Source organism: Dendrobates tinctorius, unplaced genomic scaffold, assembly GCF_039654945.1.
Source record: "Dendrobates tinctorius isolate UK_male_01 unplaced genomic scaffold, ASM3965494v1 ptg000348l, whole genome shotgun sequence".
Lineage (NCBI taxonomy): Eukaryota > Metazoa > Chordata > Amphibia > Anura > Dendrobatidae > Dendrobates > Dendrobates tinctorius.
The window spans coordinates 1,783,969-1,809,530 of record NW_027362014.1 but is presented as its reverse complement, the minus strand read 5'-3'; the positions used below and the strand labels follow the sequence as shown (position 1 = coordinate 1,809,530).

Below are 25,562 nucleotides of genomic sequence, written 5' to 3'. Positions count from 1 at the left end.
CACTGGCACACGGCTCTGGTCTCCTCCTCTGGCACACGGCTCTGGTCTCCTCCTCTGGCACACGGCTCTGGTCTCCTCCTCTGGCACACGGCTCTGGTCTCCTCCTCTGGCACACGGCTCTGGTCTCCTCCTCTGGCACACGGCTCTGGTCTCCTCCTCTGGCACACGGCTCTGGTCTCCTCCTCTGGCACACGGCTCTGGTCTCCTCCTCTGGCACACGGCTCTGGTCTCCTCCTCTGGCACACGGCTCTGGTCTCCTCCTCTGGCACACGGCTCTGGTCTCCCCCTGGCTCCTCTGGCACACAGCTCTAGTCTCCCCTTGGCTCCTCCTCTGGCACACAGCTCTAGTCTCCTCCTCTGGCACACGGCTCTGGCACGCGGCTCTGGTCTCCTCCTCTGGCACACGGCTCTGGCACGCGGCTCTGGTCTCCCCCTGGCTCCTCCTCTGGCACGCGGCTCTAGTCTCCCCCTGGCTCCTCCTCTGGCACGCGGCTCTAGTCTCCCCCTGGCTCCTCCTCTGGCACGCGGCTCTGGTCTCCTCCTCTGGCACACGGCTCTGGTCTCCCCCTGGCTCCTCTGGCACACAGCTCTGGTCTCCTCATCTGGCACGCGGCTCTAGTCTCCCCCTGGCTCCTCATCTGGCACGCGGCTCTAGTCTCCCCCTGGCTCCTCCTCTGGCACGCGGCTCTAGTCTCCCCCTGGCTCCTCCTCTGGCACGCGGCTCTAGTCTCCCCCTGGCTCCTCCTCTGGCACGCGGCTCTAGTCTCCCCCTGGCTCCTCCTCTGGCACGCGGCTCTAGTCTCCCCCTGGCTCCTCCTCTGGCACGCGGCTCTGGTCTCCTCTGGCACGCGGCTCTGGTCTCCTCTGGCACGCGGCTCTGGTCTCCTCCTCTGGCACGCGGCTCTGGTCTCCTCCTCTGGCACGCGGCTCTGGTCTCCTCCTCTGGCACACGGCTCTGGTCTCCTCCTCTGGCACACGGCTCTGGTCTCCCCCTGGCTCCTCTGGCACACAGCTCTGGTCTCCTCATCTGGCACGCGGCTCTAGTCTCCCCCTGGCTCCTCATCTGGCACGCGGCTCTAGTCTCCCCCTGGCTCCTCCTCTGGCACGCGGCTCTAGTCTCCCCCTGGCTCCTCCTCTGGCACGCGGCTCTAGTCTCCCCCTGGCTCCTCCTCTGGCACGCGGCTCTAGTCTCCCCCTGGCTCCTCCTCTGGCACGCGGCTCTAGTCTCCCCCTGGCTCCTCCTCTGGCACGCGGCTCTGGTCTCCTCTGGCACGCGGCTCTGGTCTCCTCTGGCACGCGGCTCTGGTCTCCTCTGGCACGCGGCTCTGGTCTCCTCCTCTGGCACACGGCTCTGGTCTCCTCCTCTGGCACACGGCTCTGGTCTCCTCCTCTGGCACACGGCTCTGGTCTCCTCCTCTGGCACACGGCTCTGGTCTCCTCCTCTGGCACACGGCTCTGGTCTCCTCCTCTGGCACACGGCTCTGGTCCCTCCCGGCTCCTCCACTGGCACACGGCTCTGGTCTCCTCCTCTGGCACACGGCTCTGGTCTCCTCCTCTGGCACACGGCTCTGGTCTCCCCCTGGCTCCTCTGGCACACAGCTCTGGTCTCCTCTGGCACGCGGCTCGTCTCCCCCTGGCTCCTCCTCTGGCACGCGGCTCTAGTCTCCCCCTGGCTCCTCTGGCACACGGCTCTGGTCTCCTCCTCTGGCACACGGCTCTGGTCTCCTCCTCTGGCTCCTCTGGCACACAGCTCTGGTCTCCTCCTCTGGCACGCGGCTCTAGTCTCCCCCTGGCTCCTCCTCTGGCACGCGGCTCTAGTCTCCCCCTGGCTCCTCCTCTGGCACGCGGCTCTAGTCTCCCCCTGGCTCCTCCTCTGGCACGCGGCTCTGGTCTCCTCCTCTGGCACGCGGCTCTGGTCTCCTCCTCTGGCACGCGGCTCTGGTCTCCTCCTCTGGCAAGCGGCTCTGGTCTTCTCCCCTGCGCACATAGACTCCTGCCTCTGAGGAGCAGCACTGCTGCCCCCTTTCACCCCGACTCTTCCGGCTCGCAAGACACCGCGAGATTCGGGGAGCCACGTGACCCTGACGTCACACACTGGCCACCCCACGTGCTCCGCTCCTCCCCGCTCGCGGTTTGAGCTCTTCTGTCCCTCCTGCTGCCCCGTACGCGCCTGCGGCCCCGCCCCTGTGACGTCACCCTCGGTAGTCATGGCCGCCTCTAGCTCGGCGCCTCAGCCTTCCTCCGCCGGGAGCCCCGCACAGGCCGCAGCCCCCGAGCCGCCCGAGGAAGAGGCCGCGGGACGAGCGGAGGACGAGGAGGAGGACGACGAGGAGGATGAAGAGGAGGACGAGAGCAGCGGCGGCGGCTCCGAGCGCTCCGACAGCCCGGCCGGGAGCAGCCTGGACGGGGAGCGGGGGAGCAGCCGGCCGGAGGACGGGCCCAGCCCGGGCAGCAGCAGTACCGCGCCCAGCACCGCCGGCAGCAGCACGGCCGGGAGCAGCTCCGGGGCCGACGACGGCTACAGCAGCGCGGGGCAGAGCGACCGCAGAGCCAGCCTGGAGGAGGAGGAGGGCGAGCCGCTGAGCCGCATGGACTCCGAGGACAGGTGAGAGGGGGCGGGGACAGTGCGGACAGGGACCCGCCCACAGAGCGGCGAGGAGGGGGCGGGGACAGTGCGGACAGGGACCCGCCCACAGAGCGGCGAGGAGGGGGCGGGGACAGTGCGGACAGGGACCCGCCCACAGAGCGGCGAGGAGAGGGCGGGGACAGTGCGGACAGGGACCCGCCCACAGAGCGGCGAGGAGAGGGCGGGGACAGTGCGGACAGGGACCCGCCCACAGAGCGGCGAGTAGAGGGCGGGGACAGTGCGGACAGGGACCCGCCCACAGAGCGGCGAGGAGGGGGCGGGGACAGTGCGGACAGGGACCCGCCCACAGAGCGGCGAGGAGGGGGCGGGGACAGTGCGGACAGGGACCCGCCCACAGAGCGGCGAGGAGGGGGCGGGGACAGTGCGGACAGGGACCCGCCCACAGAGCGGCGAGGAGGGGGCGGGGACAGTGCGGACAGGGACCCGCCCACAGAGCGGCGAGGAGGGGGCGGGGACAGTGCGGACAGGGACCCGCCCACAGAGCGGCGAGGAGGGGGCGGGGACAGTGCGGACAGGGACCCGCCCACAGAGCGGCGAGGAGGGGGCGGGGACAGTGCGGACAGGGACCCGCCCACAGAGCGGCGAGGAGGGGGCGGGGACAGTGCGGACAGGGACCCGCCCACAGAGCGGCGAGGAGAGGGCGGGGACAGTGCGGACAGGGACCCGCCCACAGAGCGGCGAGTAGAGGGCGGGGACAGTGCGGACAGGGACCCGCCCACACAGCGGCGAGGAGAGGGCGGGGACAGTGCGGACAGGGACCCGCCCACACAGCGGCGAGGAGAGGGCGGGGGCAGTGCGGGACAGGGACCCGCCCACAGAGCGGCGAGGAGGGGGCGGGGACAGTGCGGACAGGGACCCGCCCACACAGCGGCGAGGAGAGGGCGGGGACAGTGCGGACAGGGACCCGCCCACACAGCGGCGAGGAGAGGGCGGGGGCAGTGCGGGACAGGGACCCGCCCACACAGCGGCGAGGAGGGGGCGGGGGCAGTGCGGGACAGGGACCCGCCCACAGAGCGGCGAGGAGGGAGCGGGGACACTTCGGGTCAGGGACCCGCCCACAGAGCGGCGAGGAGAGGGCGGGGGCAGTGCGGGACAGGGACCCGCCCACACAGCGGCGAGGAGGGGGCGGGGGCAGTGCGGGACAGGGACCCGCCCACAGAGCGGCGAGGAGGGGGCGGGGGCAGTGCGGGACAGGGACCCGCCCACAGAGCGGCGAGGAGGGAGCGGGGACACTTCGGGTCAGGGACCCGCCCACAGAGCGGCGAGGAGAGGGCGGGGGCAGTGCGGGACAGGGACCCGCCCACACAGCGGCGAGGAGGGGGCGAGGGCAGTGCGGGACAGGGACCCGCCCACAGAGCGGCGAGGAGGGGGAGGGGGCAGTGCGGACAGGGACCCGCCCACAGAGCGGCGAGGAGGGGGCGGGGGCAGTGCGGGACAGGGACCCGCCCACAGAGCGGCGAGGAGGGGGCGGGGGCAGTGCGAAACGGACCCGCCCACACAGCGGCGAGGAGGGGGCGGGGGCAGTGCGAAACAGGGACCCGCCCACACAGCGGCGAGGAGAGGGCGGGGGCAGTGCGAAACAGGGACCCGCCCACAGAGCGGCGAGGAGGGGGCGGGGACAGTGCGGACAGGGACCCGCCCACACAGCGGCGAGGAGAGGGCGGGGGCAGTGCGAAACAGGGACCCGCCCACAGAGCGGCGAGGAGGGGGCGGCGACAGTGCGGACAGGGACCCGCCCACACAGCGGCGAGGAGGGGGCGGGGACAGTGCGAAACAGGGACCCGCCCACAGAGCGGCGAGGAGGGGGCGGGGGCAGTGCGAAACAGGGACCCGCCCACACAGCGGCGAGGAGAGGGCGGGGACACTGCGGGACAGGGACCCGCCCACAGAGCGGCGAGGAGAGGGCGGGGGCAGTGCGGGACAGGGACCCGCCCACACAGCGGCGAGGAGAGGGCGGGGACACTGCGGGACAGGGACCCGCCCACACAGCGGCGAGGAGGGGGCGGGGACACTGCGGGACAGGGACCCGCCCACACAGCGGCGAGGAGAGGGCGGGGACACTGCGGGACAGGGACCCGCCCACACAGCGGCGAGGAGAGGGCGGGGGCAGTGCGGACAGGGACCCGCCCACAGAGCGGCGAGGAGGGGGCGGGGACACGGCGGGACAGGGACCCGCCCACAGAGCGGCGAGGAGGGGGCGGGGACACGGCGGGACAGGGACCCGCCCACAGAGCGGCGAGGAGGGGGAGTGCGGACAGGGACCCGCCCACAGAGCGGCGAGGAGGGGGCGGGGAGACAGGGACCACCGCAGACCCCGCCCACACAGTGCCAATTACAGCCGACTCCTCCCACCGCAGACCCCGCCCACACAGTGCCAATTACAGCCGACTCCTCCCACCGCAGACCCCGCCCACACAGTGCCAATTACAGCCGACTCCTCCCACCGCAGACCCCGCCCACACAGTGCCAATTACAGCCGACTCCTCCCACCGCAGACCCCGCCCACACAGTGCCAATTACAGCCGACTCCTCCCACCGCAGACCCCGCCCACACAGTGCCAATTACAGCAGACCCCGCCCACACAGAGCCAATTACAGCCGACTCCTCCCACCGCAGACCCCGCCCACACAGTGCCAATTACAGCCGACTCCTCCCACCTCAGACCCCGTCCCACACAGTGCCAATTACAGCCGACTCCTCCCACCGCAGACCCCGCCCACACAGTGCCAATTACAGCCGACTCCGCCCACCGCAGACCCCGTCCCACACAGTGCCAATTACAGCCGACTCCTCCCACCTCAGACCCCGTCCCACACAGTGCCAATTACAGCCGACTCCTCCCACCGCAGACCCCGCCCACACAGTGCCAATTACAGCCGACTCCGCCCACCTCAGACCCCGTCCCACACAGTGCCAATTACAGCCGACTCCTCCCACCGCAGACCCCGCCCACACAGAGCCAATTACAGCCGACTCCTCCCACCGCAGACCCCGCCCACACAGTGCCAATTACAGCCGACTCCTCCCACCTCAGACCCCGTCCCACACAGTGCCAATTACAGCCGACTCCTCCCACCGCAGACCCCGCCCACACAGTGCCAATTACAGCCGACTCCGCCCACCGCAGACCCCGTCCCACACAGTGCCAATTACAGCCGACTCCTCCCACCGCAGACCCCGTCCACACAGTGCCAATTACAGCCGACTCCTCCCACCGCAGACCCCGCCCACACAGTGCCAATTACAGCCGACTCCGCCCACCTCAGACCCCGTCCCACACAGTGCCAATTACAGCCGACTCCTCCCACCGCAGACCCCGCCCACACAGAGCCAATTACAGCCGACTCCTCCCACCGCAGACCCCGCCCACACAGTGCCAATTACAGCCGACTCCTCCCACCTCAGACCCCGTCCCACACAGTGCCAATTACAGCCGACTCCTCCCACCGCAGACCCCGTCCCACACAGTGCCAATTACAGCCGACTCCTCCCACCGCAGACCCCGTCCCACACAGAGCCAATTACAGCCGACTCCTCCCACCTCAGACCCCGTCCCACACAGTGCCAATTACAGCCGACTCCTCCCACCGCAGACCCCGTCCCACACAGTGCCAATTACAGCCGACTCCTCCCACCGCAGACCCCGTCCCACACAGTGCCAATTACAGCCGACTCCTCCCACCGCAGACCCCGTCCCACACAGTGCCAATTACAGCCGACTCCTCCCACCGCAGACCCCGTCCCACACAGAGCCAATTACAGCCGACTCCTCCCACCTCAGACCCCGTCCCACACAGTGCCAATTACAGCCGACTCCTCCCACCGCAGACCCCGTCCCACACAGTGCCAATTACAGCCGACTCCTCCCACCGCAGACCCCGTCCCACACAGTGCCAATTACAGCCGACTCCTCCCACCGCAGACCCCGTCCCACACAGTGCCAATTACAGCCGACTCCTCCCACCTCAGACCCCGTCCACACAGTGCCAATTACAGCCGACTCCTCCCACCGCAGACGCCGTCCCACACAGAGCCAATTACAGCCGACTCCTCCCACCTCAGACCCCTCCCACACTGTGCCAATTACAGCCGACTCCTCCCACCGCAGACCCCGTCCCACACAGTGCCAATTACAGCCGACTCCTCCCACCGCAGACCCCGTCCCACACAGTGCCAATTACAGCCGACTCCTCCCACCTCAGACCCCTCCCACACTGTGCCAATTACAGCCGACTCCTCCCACCGCAGACCCCGCCCACACAGAGCCAATTACAGCCGACTCCTCCCACCGCAGAACCCGTCCCACACAGTGCCAATTACAGCCGACTCCTCCCACCGCAGACCCCGCCCACACTGTGCCAATTACAGCCGACTCCTCCCACTGCAGACCCCTCCCACACTGTGCCAATTACAGCCGACTCCTCCCACCGCAGACCCCGCCCACACTGTGCCAATTACAGCCGACTCCTCCCACCGCAGACCCCGCCCACACTGTGCCAATTACAGCCGACTCCTCCCACCGCAGACCCCGCCCACACTGTGCCAATTACAGCCGACTCCGCCCACCGCAGACCCCGCCCACACAGTGCCAATTACAGCCGACTCCTCCCACCGCAGACCCCGTCCCACACAGTGCCAATTACAGCCGACTCCTCCCACCGCAGACCCCGCCCACACAGTGCCAATTACAGCCGACTCCGCCCACCTCAGACCCCGTCCCACACAGTGCCAATTACAGCCGACTCCGCCTACCGCAGACCCCGCCCACACAGTGCCAATTACAGCCGACTCCGCCCACCTCAGACCCCGTCCCACACAGTGCCAATTACAGCCGACTCCTCCCACCGCAGACCCCGCCCACACAGTGCCAATTACAGCCGACTCCTCCCACCTCAGACCCCGTCCCACACAGTGCCAATTACAGCCGACTCCTCCCACCGCAGACCCCGTCCCACACTGTGCCAATTACAGCCGACTCCTCCCACCTCAGACCCCGTCCCACACAGTGCCAATTACAGCCGACTCCTCCCACCGCAGACCCCGCCCACACTGTGCCAATTACAGCCGACTCCTCCCACCGCAGACCCCGTCCTCACAGTGCCAATTACAGCCGACTCCTCCCACCGCAGACCCCGCCCACACAGAGCCAATTACAGCCGACTCCTCCCACCGCAGACCCCGTCCACACAGAGCCAATTACAGCCGACTCCTCCCACCTCAGACCCCGTCCCACACAGTGCCAATTACAGCCGACTCCTCCCACCGCAGACCCCGTCCACACAGAGCCAATTACAGCCGACTCCTCCCACCTCAGACCCCGTCCCACACAGTGCCAATTACAGCCGACTCCGCCTACCGCAGACCCCGCCCACACAGTGCCAATTACAGCCGACTCCGCCCACCTCAGACCCCGTCCCACACAGTGCCAATTACAGCCGACTCCTCCCACCGCAGACCCCGTCCACACAGTGCCAATTACAGCCGACTCCTCCCACCTCAGACCCCGTCCCACACAGTGCCAATTACAGCCGACTCCTCCCACCGCAGACCCCGTCCCACACTGTGCCAATTACAGCCGACTCCTCCCACCTCAGACCCCGTCCCACACAGTGCCAATTACAGCCGACTCCTCCCACCGCAGACCCCGCCCACACTGTGCCAATTACAGCCGACTCCTCCCACCGCAGACCCCGTCCTCACAGTGCCAATTACAGCCGACTCCTCCCACCGCAGACCCCGCCCACACAGTGCCAATTACAGCCGACTCCTCCCACCGCAGACCCCGCCCACACAGAGCCAATTACAGCCGACTCCTCCCACCGCAGACCCCGTCCCACACAGTGCCAATTACAGCCGACTCCTCCCACCGCAGACCCCGCCCACACTGTGCCAATTACAGCCGACTCCTCCCACCGCAGACCCCTCCCACACTGTGCCAATTACAGCCGACTCCTCCCACCGCAGACCCCGCCCACACTGTGCCAATTACAGCCGACTCCTCCCACCGCAGACCCCGCCCACACTGTGCCAATTACAGCCGACTCCGCCCACCGCAGACCCCGCCCACACAGTGCCAATTACAGCCGACTCCTCCCACCGCAGACCCCGCCCACACTGTGCCAATTACAGCCGACTCCGCCCACCGCAGACCCCGCCCACACAGTGCCAATTACAGCCGACTCCTCCCACCGCAGACCCCGTCCCACACAGTGCCAATTACAGCCGACTCCTCCCACCGCAGACCCCGTCCCACACAGTGCCAATTACAGCCGACTCCGCCTACCGCAGACCCCGCCCACACAGTGCCAATTACAGCCGACTCCGCCCACCTCAGACCCCGTCCCACACAGTGCCAATTACAGCCGACTCCTCCCACCGCAGACCCCGCCCACACAGTGCCAATTACAGCCGACTCCTCCCACCTCAGACCCCGTCCCACACAGTGCCAATTACAGCCGACTCCTCCCACCGCAGACCCCGTCCCACACTGTGCCAATTACAGCCGACTCCTCCCACCTCAGACCCCGTCCCACACAGTGCCAATTACAGCCGACTCCTCCCACCGCAGACCCCGCCCACACTGTGCCAATTACAGCCGACTCCTCCCACCGCAGACCCCGTCCTCACAGTGCCAATTACAGCCGACTCCTCCCACCGCAGACCCCGCCCACACAGAGCCAATTACAGCCGACTCCTCCCACCGCAGACCCCGTCCACACAGAGCCAATTACAGCCGACTCATCCCACCTCAGACCCCGTCCCACACAGTGCCAATTACAGCCGACTCCTCCCACCGCAGACCCCGTCCACACAGAGCCAATTACAGCCGACTCCTCCCACCTCAGACCCCGTCCCACATAGTGCCAATTACAGCCGACTCCGCCTACCGCAGACCCCGCCCACACAGTGCCAATTACAGCCGACTCCGCCCACCTCAGACCCCGTCCCACACAGTGCCAATTACAGCCGACTCCTCCCACCTCAGACCCCGTCCCACACAGTGCCAATTACAGCCGACTCCTCCCACCGCAGACCCCGCCCACACAGTGCCAATTACAGCCGACTCCTCCCACCGCAGACCCCGTCCTCACAGTGCCAATTACAGCCGACTCCGCCTACCGCAGAACCCGTCCCACACAGAGCCAATTACAGCCGACTCCTCCCACCGCAGAACCCGTCCCACACAGTGCCAATTACAGCCGACTCCTCCCACCGCAGACCCCGCCCACACAGAGCCAATTACAGCCGACTCCTCCCACCGCAGACCCCGTCCACACAGCCAATTACAGCCGACTCCGCCCACCGCAGACCCCGTCCACACAGAGCCAATTACAGCCGACTCCGCCCACCGCAGACCCCGTCCTCACAGTGCCAATTACAGCCGACTCCGCCCACCGCAGACCCCGTCCTCACAGTGCCAATTACAGCCGACTCCGCCCACCGCAGACCCCGTCCTCACAGTGCCAAATACAGCCGACTCCTCCCACCGCAGACCCCGTCCCACACAGAGCCAATTACAGCCGACTCCTCCCATCGCAGACCCCGTCCACACAGTGCCAATTACAGCCGACTCCTCCCACCGCAGACCTCGCCCACACACAGCCAATTACAGCCGACTCCGCCCACCGCAGACCCCGCCCACACCATGCTAGTGGCCCCGCCTACCACTGACTCCGCCCCACGCCTCATTTGTAAGCTGTTAACGCTTCTCCCCTCAGGTGACTGTGGGCGGCGGGATCTGCTGTTCTCTGTGATTGGCTGCAGCGGTCTTGTACATTGCAGGTCTCTCACTGCTGCAGGAAAAGCCTATAATGTCTCCTCCCACTGACTGCATCCATTAATACTTTCCTCACCCAGCTCAGATCCTGACTCCTCCCGTCTAATGACCGCACCCACATAACAAACCCTGACTCCTCCCCACTTATAGCCACGCCCATGACAGGTCATGACTCCTCCCACTAATAGTCCCACCTGGCCTGAGCATGTGCTGTGCACCGGGCCTGGCTCCGCCCACATGTCTAGTGAGTGGCTCCTCCCCTGTCTCTGCAGTATCAGCAGCACCCTGATGGACGTGGACAGCACCATCTCCAGCGGACGCTCCACCCCCGCCATGATGAACGGTCAGGGGTTATCGGCCACCTCCAGCAAGAGCCTCTCCTACAGCTGCTGCTGGGACCAGTGCCAGACCTGCTTCTCCTCCAGCCCCGACCTGGCTGAGCACCTCCGCAGCCTGCACGTGGACGGCCAGCGTGGAGGGGTGAGCCTGCGAGAGCACACTGTGCCCATGCGTGACCGGCCGTCTGTGCGCCCCTCCCCTCGGTGTGACCGGCTGTCTGCGCCCCTCCCCTCGGTGTGACCGGCCGTCTGTGCGCCCCTCCCCTCGGTGTGACCGGCCGTCTGTGCGCCCCTCCCCTCGGTGTGACCGGCCGTCTGTGCGCCCCTCCCCTCGGTGTGACCGGCCGTCTGTGCGCCCCTCCCCTCGGTGTGACCGGCCGTCTGTGCGCCCCTCCCCTCGGTGTGACCGGCCGTCTGTGCGCCCCTCCCCTCGGTGTGACCGGCCGTCTGTGCGCCCCTCCCCTCGGTGTGACCGGCCGTCTGTGCGCCCCTCCCCTCGGTGTGACCGGCCGTCTGTGCGCCCCTCCCCTCGGTGTGACCGGCCGTCTGTGCGCCCCTCCCCTCGGTGTGACCGGCCGTCTGTGCGCCCCTCCCCTCGGTGTGACCGGCCGTCTGTGCGCCCCTCCCCTCGGTGTGACCGGCCGTCTGTGCGCCCCTCCCCTCGGTGTGACCGGCCGTCTGTGCGCCCCTCCCCTCGGTGTGACCGGCCGTCTGTGCGCCCCTCCCCTCGGTGTGACCGGCCGTCTGTGCCCTCCTCTCACATTGCACTCTGTGTGTTGTAGGTTTTTGTTTGCTTCTGGAAGGGATGTAAGGTGTACAACCGTCCATCCACCAGTCATAGCTGGCTGCAGCGGCACATGCTGACTCACAGCGGAGACAAGCCGTTTAAGGTACCATCCTAGAAGGGTGCTATCCCATCCTGCAGGGATGCATAGAAATACATTATACATTCTACCTACATTCACCACTAGGGGGAGCTCACAGCACAAAGTGTATACTGCTCCCATAGAGATACATTATACACTCTATCTGCAGTCACCACAAGGAGGAGCTCACAGCACACAGTGTATACAGCTCCCATAGAGATACATTATACACTCTATCTGCAGTCACCACAAGGAGGAGCTCACAGCACACAGTGTATACAGCTCCCATAGAAATACATTATACATTCTACCTACATTCACCACTAGGGGGAGCTCACAGCACAAAGTGTATACTGCTCCCATAGAGATACATTATACACTCTACCTGCAGTCACCCCTAGGGGGAGCTCACAACACACAGTGTATACAGCTCCCATAGAGATACATTATACACTCTATCTGCAGTCACCACAAGGAGGAGCTCACAGCACACAGTGTATACAGCTCCCATAGAGATACATTATACATTCTACCTGCAGTCACCCCTAGGGGGAGCTCACAGCACACAGTGTATACAGCTCCCATAGAGATACATTATACACTCTACCTGCAGTCACCCCTAGGGGGAGCTCACAACACACAGTGTATACAGCTCCCATAGAGATACATTATACACCCCGCCGTCGGGTCATTACTCCCAGGGGGAGCCGTCTCTCACTACTCGCCCTTGCCTCGCAGTGTGTTGTCGGTGGGTGTACCGCCAGCTTCGCCTCTCAGGGTGGTCTCGCTCGTCATGTCCCCACTCACTTCAGTCAGCAGAACGCCTCTAAGTTGTCCGGTCACCCCAAGTCCAAGGAGGAGTCGCCGTCGAAGGCCGGTCTGAACAAGCGTCGGAAGCTGAAGAATAAGCGGAAGCGCTCGCTACGTAAGTGTCTGGCGGTGTGTGGGCTGCTGGCGCCGCCTGGTGTTTCCGCATGGTAATTGCCTTCTCTCTTGTCTTCAGCGGCAGCGCTGGGATCTTCTCCTTATTCCTCCGCCCCTGTACAGATGAAAGGTAGACCCCGCTTCTGTCTTCTCTCGAGCCATCCAGTAACCCTTTGTGCAGCAGACGCTCTCTTATGGCTCCATGTAGACCGGGGTGATGTGCCTGATGGGGCACCAAGAGCGTCGGCTCCACCAAAGGAGAACTACAGCTCCCAGCAGAATGGCAGCTCTGTGCGGCATGCTGGCAGTTGTAGTTTCATCTGCAGTGATGACCTGAGCAGGTAGAGACGGCCTATGTGTGCAATACTCTGCAGATGGCGTGTGTGTGACTAGCGAGTGCAGCTCTTGAGTATAATACAGGATGTAACTCAGGATCAGTAATGTAATGTACACAGTGACTGCAGCAGCAGAATAGTGAGTGCAGCTCTGGAGTATAATACAGGATGTAACTCAGGATCAGTAATGTAATGTATGTACACAGTGACTGCACCAGCAGAATAGTGAGTGCAGCTCTAGAGTATAATACAGGATGTAACTCAGGATCAGTAATGTAATGTATGTACACAGTGACTGCACCAGCAGAATAGTGAGTGCAGCTCTGGGGTATAATACAGGAGGTAACTCGGGGTCAGTAATGTAATGTATGTACACAGTGACTGCACCAGCAGAATAGTGAGTGCAGCTCTAGAGTATAATACAGGATGTAACTCAGGATCAGTAATGTAATGTATGTACACAGTGACTGCACCAGCAGAATAGTGAGTGCAGCTCTGGGGTATAATACAGGATGTAACTCAGGATCAGTAATGTAATGTATGTACACAGTGACTGCACCAGCAGAATAGTGAGTGCAGCTCTAGAGTATAATACAGGATGTAACTCAGGATCAGTAATGTAATGTATGTACACAGTGACTGCACCAGCAGAATAGTGAGTGCAGCTCTGGAGTGTAATACAGGATGTAACTCAGGATCAGTAATGTAATGTATGTACACAGTGACTGCACCAGCAGAATAGTGAGTGCAGCTCTGGAGTATAATACAGGGTGTAACTCAGGATCAGTAATGTAATGTATGTACACAGTGACTGCACCAGCAGAATAGTGAGTGCAGCTCTGGGGTATAATACAGGGTGTAACTCAGGATCAGTAATGTAATGTATGTACACAGTGACTGCACCAGCAGAATAGTGAGTGCAGCTCTGGGGTATAATACAGGATGTAGCTCAGGATCAGTAATGTAATGTATGTACACGGTGACTGCACCAGCAGAATAGTGAGTGCAGCTCTGGAGTATAATACAGGGTGTAACTCAGGATCAGTAATGTAATGTATGTACACAGTGACTGCACCAGCAGAATAGTGAGTGCAGCTCTAGAGTATAATACAGGATGTAACTCAGGATCAGTAATGTAATGTATGTACACAGTGACTGCACCAGCAGAATAGTGAGTGCAGCTCTGGGGTATAATACAGGATGTAACTCAGGATCAGTAATGTAATGTATGTACACAGTGACTGCACCAGCAGAATAGTGAGTGCAGCTCTGGAGTATAATACAGGATGTAACTCAGGATCAGTAATGTAATGTATGTACACAGTGACTGCACCAGCAGAATAGTGAGTGCAGCTCTGGGGTATAATACAGGATGTAACTCAGGATCAGTAATGTAATGTATGTACACAGTGACTGCACCAGCAGAATAGTGAGTGCAGCTCTAGAGTATAATACAGGATGTAACTCAGGATCAGTAATGTAATGTATGTACACAGTGACTGCACCAGCAGAATAGTGAGTGCAGCTCTGGAGTGTAATACAGGATGTAACTCAGGATCAGTAATGTAATGTATGTACACAGTGACTGCACCAGCAGAATAGTGAGTGCAGCTCTGGAGTATAATACAGGGTGTAACTCAGGATCAGTAATGTAATGTATGTACACAGTGACTGCACCAGCAGAATAGTGAGTGCAGCTCTGGGGTATAATACAGGGTGTAACTCAGGATCAGTAATGTAATGTATGTACACAGTGACTGCACCAGCAGAATAGTGAGTGCAGCTCTGGGGTATAATACAGGATGTAGCTCAGGATCAGTAATGTAATGTATGTACACGGTGACTGCACCAGCAGAATAGTGAGTGCAGCTCTGGAGTATAATACAGGGTGTAACTCAGGATCAGTAATGTAATGTATGTACACAGTGACTGCACCAGCAGAATAGTGAGTGCAGCTCTGGAGTATAATACAGGATGTAACTCAGGATCAGTAATGTAATGTATGTACACAGTGACTGCAGCAGCAGAATAGTGAGTGCAGCTCTGGAGTATAATACAGGGTGTAACTCAGGATCAGTAATGTAATATATGTACACAGTGACTGCTCCAGCAGAATAGTGAGTGCAGCTCTGGAGTATAATACAGGGTGTAACTCAGGATCAGTAATGTAATGTATGTACACAGTGACTGCACCAGCAGAATAGTGAGTGCAGCTCTGGGGTATAATACAGGATGTAGCTCAGGATCAGTAATGTAATGTATGTACACGGTGACTGCACCAGCAGAATAGTGAGTGCAGCTCTGGGGTATAATACAGGATGTAACTCAGGATCAGTAATGTAATGTATGTACACAGTGACTGCACCAGCAGAATAGTGAGTGCAGCTCTGGAGTATAATACAGGGTGTAACTCAGGATCAGTAATGTAATGTATGTACACAGTGACTGCACCAGCAGAATAGTGAGTGCAGCTCTGGGGTATAATACAGGGTGTAACTCAGGATCAGTAATGTAATGTATGTACACAGTGACTGCACCAGCAGAATAGTGAGTGCAGCTCTGGGGTATAATACAGGATGTAGCTCAGGATCAGTAATGTAATGTATGTACACGGTGACTGCACCAGCAGAATAGTGAGTGCAGCTCTGGAGTATAATACAGGGTGTAACTCAGGATCAGTAATGTAATGTATGTACACAGTGACTGCACCAGCAGAATAGTGAGTGCAGCTCTGGAGTATAATACAGGATGTAACTCAGGATCAGTAATGTAATGTATGTACACAGTGACTGCACCAGCAGAATAGTGAGTGCAGCTCTGGAGTATAATACAGGATGTAACTCAGGATCAGTAATGTAATGTATGTACACAGTGACTGCTCCAGCAGAATAGTGAGTGCAGCTCTGGAGTATAATACAGGGTGTAACTCAGGATCAGTAATGTAATGTATGTACACAGTGACTGCTCCAGCAGAATAGTGAGCGCAGCTCTGGAGTATAATACAGGATGTAACTCAGGATCAGTAATGTAATGTATGTACACAGTGACTGCTCCAGCAGAATAGTGAGTGCAGCTCTGGAGTAGAATACAGGATGTAACTCAGGATCAGTAATGTAATGTATGTACACAGTGACTGCACCAGCAGAATAGTGAGTGCAGCTCTGGAGTAGAATACAGGATGTAACTCAGGATCAGTAATGTAATGTATGTACACAGTGACTGCACCAGCAGAATAGTGAGTGCAGCTCTGGAGTATAATACAGGGTGTAACTCCGGATCAGTAATGTATGTACACAGTGACTGCACCAGCAGAATAGTGAGTGCAGCTCTGGAGTATAATACAGGAGGTAACTCAGGATCAGTAATGTAATGTATGTACACAGTGACTGCTCCAGCAGAATAGTGAGTGCAGCTCTGGAGTAGAATACAGGAGGTAACTCAGGATCAGTAATGTAATGTATGTACACAGTGACTGCACCAGCAGAATAGTGAGTGCAGCTCTGGAGTATAATACAGGGTGTAACTCAGGATCAGTAATGTAATGTATGTACACAGTGACTGCTCCAGCAGAATAGTGAGTGCAGCTCTGGAGTAGAATACAGGAGGTAACTCAGGATCAGTAATGTAATGTATGTACACAGTGACTGCACCAGCAGAATAGTGAGTGCAGCTCTGGAGTATAATACAGGGTGTAACTCAGGATCAGTAATGTAATGTATGTACACAGTAACTGCACCAGCAGAATAGCGAGTGCAGCTCTGGGGTATAATACAGGATGTAACTCAGGATCAGTAATGTAATGTATGTACACAGTGACTGCACCAGCAGAATAGTGAGTGCAGCTCTGGAGTATAATACAGGGTGTAACTCAGGATCAGTAATGTAATGTATGTACACAGTGACTGCACCAGCAGAATAGTGAGTGCAGCTCTGGGGTATAATACAGGATGTAACTCAGGATCAGTAATGTAATGTATGTACACAGTGACTGATCCAGCAGAATAGTGAGTGCAGCTCTGGAGTATAATACAGGATGTAACTCAGGATCAGTAATGTAATGTATGTACACAGTGACTGCTCCAGCAGAATAGTGAGCGCAGCTCTGGAGTATAATACAGGATGTAACACAGGATCAGTAATGTAATGTATGTACACAGTGACTGCACCAGCAGAATAGTGAGTGCAGCTCTGGAGTATAATACAGGATGTAACTCAGGATCAGTAATGTAATGTATGTACACAGTGACTGCACCAGCAGAATAGTGAGTGCAGCTCTGGGGTATAATGCAGGGTGTAACTCAGGATCAGTAATGTAATGTATGTACACAGTGACTGCACCAGCAGAATAGTGAGTGCAGCTCTGGAGTATAGTACAGGATGTAACTCAGGTTCAGTAATGTAATGTACACAGTGACTGCAGCAGCAGAATAGTGAGTGCAGCTCTGGAGTATTATACAGGATGTAACTCAGGATCAGTAATGTAATGTACACAGTGATTGCACCAGCAGAATAGTGAGTGCAGCTCTGGGGTATAATACAGGATGTAACTCAGGATCAGTAATGTAATCTATGTACACAGTGACTGCAGCAGCATAATAGTGAGTGCAGCTCTGGGGTATAATACAGGATGTAACTCAGGATCAGTAATGTAATGTATGTACACAGTGACTGCACCAGCAGAATAGTGAGTGCAGCTCTGGGATATAATACAGGATGTAACTCAGGATCAGTAATGAAATGTATGTACACAGTGACTGCAGCAGCAGAATAGTGAGTGCAGCTCTGGAGTATAATACGGGATGTAACTCAGTATCAGTAATGTAATGTATGTACACAGTGACTGCAGCAGCAGAATAGTGAGTGCAGCTCTGGAGTATAATACAGGATGTAACTCAGGATCAGTAATGAAATGTATGTACACAGTGACTGCAGCAGCAGAATAGTGAGTGCAGCTCTGGAGTATAATACGGGATGTAACTCAGTATCAGTAATGTAATGTATGTACACAGTGACTGCACCAGCAGAATAGTGAGTGCAGCTCTGGAGTATAATACAGGATGTAACTCAGGATCAGTAATGTAATGTATGTACACAGTGATTGCACCAGCAGAATAGTGAGTGCAGCTCTGGGGTATAATACAGGATGTAACTCAGGATCAGTAATGTATGTACACAGTGACTGCACCAGCAGAATAGTGAGTGCAGCTCTGGAGTATAATACAGGATGTAACTCAGGATCAGTAATGAAATGTATGTACACAGTGACTGCACCAGCAGAATAGTGAGTGCAGCTCTGGAGTATAATACGGGATGTAACTCAGGATCAGTAATGTAATGTATGTACACAGTGACTGCACCAGCAGAATAGTGAGTGCAGCTCTGGGGTATAATACAGGATATAACTCAGGATCAGTAATGTATGTACACAGTGACTGCACCAGCAGAATAGTGAGTGCAGCTCTGGAGTATAATACAGGAGGTAACTCAGGATCCGTAATGTAATGTATGTACACAGTGACTGCACCAGCAGAATAGTGAGTGCAGCTCTGGGGTATAATACAGGATGTAACTCAGGTTCAGTAATGTAATGTATGTACACAGTGACTGCACCAGCAGAATAGTGAGTGCAGCTCTGGAGTATAATACAGGAGGTAACTCAGGATCAGTAATGTAATGTATGTACACAGTGACTGCACCAGCAGAATAGTGAGTGCAGCTCTGGGGTATAATACAGGAGGTAACTCAGGATCAGTCATGTAATGTATGTACACAGTGACTGCACCAGCAGAATAGTGAGTGCAGCTCTGGGGTATAATACAGGAGGTTACTCAGGATCAGTAATGTAATGTATGTACACAGTGACTGCACCAGCAGAATAGTGAGTGCAGCTCTGGAGTATAATACAGGATGTAACTCAGGATCAGTAATGTATGTACACAGTGACTGCACCAGCAGAATAGTGAGTGCAGCTCTGGGGTATAATACAGGAGGTAACTCAGGATCAGTAATGTAATGTATGTACACAGTGACTGCACCAGCAGAATAGTGAGTGCAGCTCTGGAGTATAATACAGGATGTAACTCAGGATCAGTAATGTATGTACACAGTGACTGCACCAGCAGAATAGTGAGTGCAGCTCTGGGGTATAATACAGGAGGTAACTCAGGATCAGTAATGTAATGTATGTACACAGTGACTGCACCAGCAGAATAGTGAGTGCAGCTCTGGAGTATAATACAGGATGTAACTCAGGATCAGTAATGTATGTACACAGTGACTGCACCAGCAGAATAGTGAGTGCAGCTCTGGGGTATAATACAGGATGTTCCCCTGTCTTGTGGTTGTGTTTTGGCGGCTTGTGTAGATCTGTATTGTGTAATGTTTGGTGTATGGCGTCAGTGATGTCATCAGATGGGTGAGATCTATTGGTTCGTTTTGGATTTCACGGTCGTGGTCCTGCCCTCCCCCAGCAGATATTACCACCCTGGGAGGACTCGCCCCTCTATCAGATACTTGGGTTCTGGCATCAGTTTGATTTAGGGTATCCCCTATGTCCCTCCCCCACACCCTGTGCACGCTCTGTGGGGGTGACGGGTGGTGACGCTGCGCTCTGCGGGTGGTGAAGCCGCCCTCTGCGGGGGTGATGGGTGGTGGCTGCGCTCTGCGGGGGGTGACGGGTGGTGACGCTGCGCTCTGCGGGGGGTGAAGCCGCCCTCTGCGGGTGTGACGGGTGGTGACGCTGCGCTCTGCGGGGGTGATGGGTGGTGACTGCGCTCTGCGGGGGTGACAGGTGGTGAAGCCGCCCTCTGCGGGGGTGTTGGGTGGTGACTGCACTCTGCGGGGGGTGACAGGGGGTGACGGGTGGTGACTGCGCTCTGCGGGGGTGACGGGTGGTGAAGCCGCCCTCTGCGGGTGGTGACGCTGCGCTCTGCGGGGGGTGACGGGTGGTGACGCTGCGCTCTGCGGGGGTGACGGGTGGTGACTGCGCTCTGCGGGGGTGATGGGTGGTGACGCTGCGCTCTGCGGGGGTGACGGGTGGTGACGCTGCGCTCTGCGGGGGTGACGGGTGGTGACTGCGCTCTGCGGGGGTGATGGGTGTTGACTGCGCTCTGCGGGGGGTGACAGGTGGTGACGCTGCGCTCTGCGGGGGTGATGGGTGGTGACGCTGCGCTCTGCGGGGGTGACGGGTGGTGACTGCGCTCTGCGGGGGTGATGGGTGTTGACTGCGCTCTGCGGGGGGTGACAGGTGGTGACGCTGCGCTCTGCGGGGGTGATGGGTGGTGACGCTGCGCTCTGCGGGGGTGACGGGTGGTGACTGCGCTCTGCGGGGGTGACGGGTGGTGACGCTGCGCTCTGCGGGGGTGACAGGTGGTGACGCTGCGCTCTGCGGGGGTGATGGGTGGTGACGCTGCGCTCTGCGGGGGGTGACGGGTGGTGACGCTGCGCTCTGCGGGGGGTGACGGGTGGTGACGCTGCGCTCTGCGGGGGGTGACAGGTGGTGACGCTGCGCTCTGCGGGGGTGATGGGTGGTGACGCTGCGCTCTGCGGGGGTTACGGGTGGTGACTGCGCTCTGCGGGGGGTGACAGGTGGTGACGCTGCGCTCTGCGGGGGTGATGGGTGGTGACGCTGCGCTCTGCGGGGGGTGACGGGTGGTGACGCTGCGCTCTGCGGGGGGTGACGGGTGGTGACGCTGCGCTCTGCGGGGGGTGACAGGTGGTGACGCTGCGCTCTGCGGGGGTGATGGGTGGTGACGCTGCGCTCTGCGGGGGTGACGGGTGGTGACTGCGCTCTGCCGGGGGTGACGCTGCGCTCTAATTTTATGCTTCTGTTTGAGAGCTGAAGCCTCTGCAGGTTCGTGCCGCGCTCTTGGCGGTGTCAGTGGTGTGAGCGGCCTCGGGGAGGTTGGGTGTCAGTCAGTTTGTAGGGTGCTATAATGGGCTGCTGCTGTGACTTTTCCTAGGCTCTGGCACAAGAGGCGCTGCAGCAGCTTTTTCCTCTCCGCACATTTTCATGCTCCGTGTTTTGCACCACAGCCCGGCCACACGACTTCTTCGATGCACAGACTCTGGATGCCATCCGCCATCGCGCCATCTGCTTTAACCTCTCTGCTCAAATCGAGTCATTGGGAAACGGTCACAGTGTGGTATTCCACAGTACGGTGAGTGTGGCCCCACGGCGGCCTCGGGGCGAAGCGAAACCTCCCCCCATACTGCTGTCATGGCCCATCTGCTCCTCATCCACCATAGAGCCGAGGCCACACCCTCGCCCCGCCCCATACAGCCATCGCCCCAACCTCTTCCCGCCCCATAGAGCCGAGGCCACACCCTCGCCCCGCCCCATACAGCCATCGCCCCAACCTCTTCCCGCCCCATAGAGACGAGGCCACACCCTCGCCCCGCCCCATACAGCCATCGCCCCAACCTCTTCCCGCCCCATAGAGCCGAGGCCACACCCTCGCCCCGCCCCATACAGCCATCACCCCACCCTCTTCCCGCCCCATAGAGACGAGGCCACACCCTCGCCCCGCCCCATACAGCCATCGCCCCAACCTCTTCCCGCCCCATAGAGATGAGGCCACACCCTCGCCCCGCCCCATACAGCCATCGCCCCAACCTCTTCCCGCCCCATAGAGACGAGGCCACACCCTCTCCCCGCCCCATACAGCCATCGCCCCAACCTCTTCCTGCCCCATAGAGCCAGGGCCACACCCTCGTCCCGCCCCATACAGCCATCGCCCCACCCCACATAGGGCTCACCCCACCCTCGTCCTGCCATCGCCCCACCCCATACAGCCATCGCCCCACCCTCTTCCCGCCCCATAGAGCCGAGGCCACACCCTCGCCCCGCCCCATACAGCCATCGCCCCAACCTCTTCCTGCCCCATAGAGCCAAGGCCACACCCTCGCCCCGCCCCATACAGCCATCGCCCCAACTTCTTCCTGCCCCATAGAGCCGATGCCACACCCTTGCCCCGCCCCATACAGCCATCGCCCCACCCCACATAGGGGTCACCCCACCCTCGTCCCGCCCCACCCTCGTCCTGCCATCGCCCCACCCCATACATCCATCGCCCCACCCTCGTCCCGCCCCACCCTCGTCCTGCCATCGCCCCACCCCATACAGCCATCGCCCCACCCTCTTCCCGCCCCATAGAGCCGAGGCCACACCCTCGCCCCGCCCCATACAGCCATCGCCCCAACTTCTTCCTGCCCCATAGAGCCGAGGCCACACCCTCGCCCCGCCCCATACAGCCATCGCCCCACCCCACATAGGGGTCACCCCACCCTCGTCCCGCCCCACCCTCGTCCTGCCATCGCCCCACCCTCGTCCTGCCATCGCCCCACCCCATAAGCCATCGCCCCACCCTCTTCCCGCCCCATAGAGCCGAGGCCACACCCTCGCCCCGCCCCATACAGCCATCGCCCCAACCTCTTCCCGCCCCATAGAGCCGAGGCCACACCCTTGCCCCGCCCATACAACCATCGCACCAACCTCTTCCCGCCCCATAGAGCCAGGGACACACCCTTGTCCTGCCCCATACAGCCATCGCCCCACTCTCGTCCCGCCCCATAGAGCCAGGGACACACCCTTGTCCCGCCCCATACAGCCATCGCCCCACCCCACATAGGAGTCACCCCACCCTCGTCCTGCCATCGCCCCACCCCATATAGCAGTCACCCCACCCTTGTCTGGTCCCGCCCCATACAGCCGCCGCCCCACCCTCGCCTTGTCCCGCCGTGTCTTCATTCTATGGAGCGACACCTTAGTAACCAATGACCATATTTGTAGGTGATTGCGAAGAGAAAGGAGGATTCTGGGAAGATAAAGTTTCTGCTGCATTGGACTCCAGAGGACATGTAAGACCCCTGGGGACATAAGCTGGGAGTGTGGAGGCTGGGACTGGGTTTGGGGGGGGGGGGGTGTAGGCTGGCCCTGGGGGTGGGTAGGAGCTGGGACCGTGGAGGCTGGCCCCGGGGTGGGGTAGGGGCTGGGGGTGTGGAGGCTGGCCCCGGGGGTGGGTAGGAGCTGGGACCGTAGGGGCTGGGGGTGTGGAGGCTGGCCCTGGGGGTGGGGTAGGGGCTGGGGATGTGGAGGCTGGCCCTGGGGGTGGGGTAGGGGCTGGGATTGTGGAGGCTGGCCCTCTGGATGGGGTAGGGGCTGGGATTGTGGAGGCTGGCCCTGGGGGTGGGGTAGGGGCTGAGAGTGTGGAGGCTGGCCCTGGGGGTGGGGTAGGGGCTGAGGGTGTGGAGGCTGGCCCTGGGGGTGGGGTAGAGGCTGAGGGTTTGGATGCTGGCCCTGGGGGTGGGGTAGGGGCTGAGGGTGTGGAGGCTGGCCCTGGGGGTGGGGTAGGGGCTGAGGGTGTGGAGGCTGGCCCTGGGGGTGGGGTAGAGGCTGGGATTGTGGAGGCTGGCCCCGGGGGTGGGTAGGAGCTGGGACCGTGGAGGCTGGCCCCGGGGTGGGATAGGGGCTGAGAGCGTGGAGGCTGGCCCCGGGGGTGGGGTAGGGGCTGGGAGTTTGAAGGCTGGCACTGGGTTGGGGGGGAGTGTGGAGGCTGGCCCCGGGGGTGGAGTAGGGGCTGGAAGTGTGGAGGCTGGCCCTGGGGGTGGGGTAGGGGCTGAGGGTGTGGAGGCTGGCCCTGGGGGTGGGGTAGGGGCTAAGGGTGTGGAGGCTGGCCCTGGGGGGTGGGGTAGGGGCTGAGAGTGTGGAGGCTGGCCCTGGGGGGTGGGGTAGGGGCTGAGAGTGTGGAGGCTGGCCCTGGGGGTGGGGTAGGGGCTGGTGTGGAGGCTGGCCCTGGGGGTGGGGTAGGGGTTGGGAGTTTGGAGGCTGGCACTGGGGGTGGGGTAGGGGCTGGGAGTTTGGAGGCTGGCACTGGGTTGGGGGGGGGAGTGTGGAGGCTGGCCCCGGGGGTGGAGTAGGGGCTGGAAGTGTGGAGGCTGGCCCTTGGGGTGGGGTAGGGGCTGAGAGTGTGGAGGCTGGCCCTGGGGGTGGGGTAGGGGCTGGGAGTTTGGAGGCTGGCACTGGGGGTGGGGTAGGGGCTGGGAGTTTGGAGGCTGGCATTGGTTTGGGGGGGTGTGTGGAGGCTGGCCCCGGGGGTGGAGTAGGGGCTGGAAGTGTGGAGGCTGGCCCTGGGGGTGGGGTAGGGGCTGAGAGTGTGAAGGCTGGACCTGGGGGTGGGGTAGGGGCTGAGAGTGTGGAGGCTGGCCCTGGGGGTGGGGTAGGGGCTGGGAGTTTGGAGGCTGGCACTGGGTTGGGAGGGGAGTGTGGAGCCTGGGATTATGGTAGGGGCCCGAGGCGTGCCTGGGCCACGGTCTGCCGGTGTTGGGGGGCTTCGTCCGCCTGTGGTGTACCCCTCATGTGCCCCTTCTCGCCGCAGTCTTCCTGATGTCTGGGTGAATGAGGGCGACCGGCACCAGCTGAAGACCAAGGTCGTTCATCTGTCCAAGCTCCCTAAAGACACGGCCCTGCTGCTGGACCCCAACATCTACAGGTAATGCGTGGTCACCGCACGGAGAGGGCACAGGCCGGGGTCACCGCACGGAGGGGTCACGGGCCGGGGTCACCGCACGGAGGGGGTCACGGGCCGGGGTCACTGCACGGAGGGGTCACGGGCCGGGGTCACCGCACGGAGGGGTCACGGGCCGGGCGCCGGACTTGTTCAGTAAAAGGAATTTCCCATGTGATCGTCTTCTCATTGATGCACAGATTCTAATAAAAGGAATGTTATTTCCAGCGGATCCCGGGGATCAATTCTGATCTCCTCTGGTTTGTATGACATGTATTCTTGTCATGTAACTAATCAGTGGGGCCGCCTGGAGGCTGCTGGGGCAGTACAGGGATGGGGAGGCTGCTGGGGCCGCCTGGAGGCTGCTGGGGCAGTACAGGGATGGGGAGGCTGCTGGGGCCGCCTGGAGGCTGCTGGGGCAGTACAGGGATGGGGAGGCTGCTGGGGCCGCCTGGAGGCTGCTGGGGGGGTACAGGGACGGCGAGGCTGCTGGGGCAGTACAGGGACGGCGAGGCTGCTGGGGCAGTACAGGGACGACGAGGCTGCTGGGGCAGTACAGGGATGGGGAGGCTGCTGGGGCAGTACAGGGATGGGGAGGCTGCTGGGGCAGTACAGGGATGGGGAGGCTGCTGGGGCCGCCTGGAGGCTGCTGGGGCAGTACAGGGACGGCGAGGCTGCTGGGGCAGACTGGAGGCTGCTGGGGCAGTACAGGGATAGGGAGGCTGCTGGGGCAGACTGGAGGCTGGTGGGGGAGTACAGGGATAGGGAGGCTGCTGGGGCCGCCTGGAGGGTGCTGGGGCAGTACCTGGACGGTGAGGCTGCTGGGGCAGACTGGAGGCTGGTGGGGCAGTACAGGGACGGGGAGGCTGCTGGGGCCTCCTGGAGGCTGTTGGGGCAGTACAGGGACGGGGAGGCTGCTGGGGCCGCCTGGAGGCTGCTGGGGCAGTACAGGGACGGCGAGGCTGCTGGGGCAGACTGGAGGCTGGTGGTACAGGGACGGGGAGGCTGATGGGGCCGCCTGGAGGGTGCTGGGGCAGTACAGGGATGGGGAGGCTGCTGGGGCCGCCTGGAGGCTGCTGGGGCAGTACAGGGATGGGGAGGCTGCTGGGGCCGCCTGGAGGCTGCTGGGGCAGTACAGGGACGGCGAGGCTGCTGGGGCAGTACAGGGAC

The 25,562-nt window shown here is 60.9% G+C and overlaps 1 protein-coding gene across 2 annotated transcripts in view; it reads left to right on the top strand.

The window, feature by feature from the left end:
• The first annotated feature begins 2,145 nt into the window (after window positions 1-2,145).
• Window positions 2,146-25,562, top strand: part of AEBP2 (AE binding protein 2) — a 38,346-nt gene continuing 14,929 nt past the window's right edge. The window contains exons 1-8 of one of the 2 annotated variants that reach the window (XM_073562352.1): window positions 2,149-2,605; window positions 10,698-10,905; window positions 11,546-11,653; window positions 12,368-12,554; window positions 12,633-12,683; window positions 20,923-21,047; window positions 22,679-22,746; window positions 24,264-24,377. In XM_073562352.1, the coding sequence (XP_073418453.1) occupies window positions 2,208-2,605; window positions 10,698-10,905; window positions 11,546-11,653; window positions 12,368-12,554; window positions 12,633-12,683; window positions 20,923-21,047; window positions 22,679-22,746; window positions 24,264-24,377 (1,259 nt within the window). In that variant the 5' untranslated portion in view covers window positions 2,149-2,207. Of the gene's footprint in view, window positions 2,606-10,697; window positions 10,906-11,545; window positions 11,654-12,367; window positions 12,555-12,632; window positions 12,684-20,922; window positions 21,048-22,678; window positions 22,747-24,263; window positions 24,378-25,562 lie in introns of both variants that reach the window. The other variant, XM_073562353.1, reaches the window with a different exon arrangement.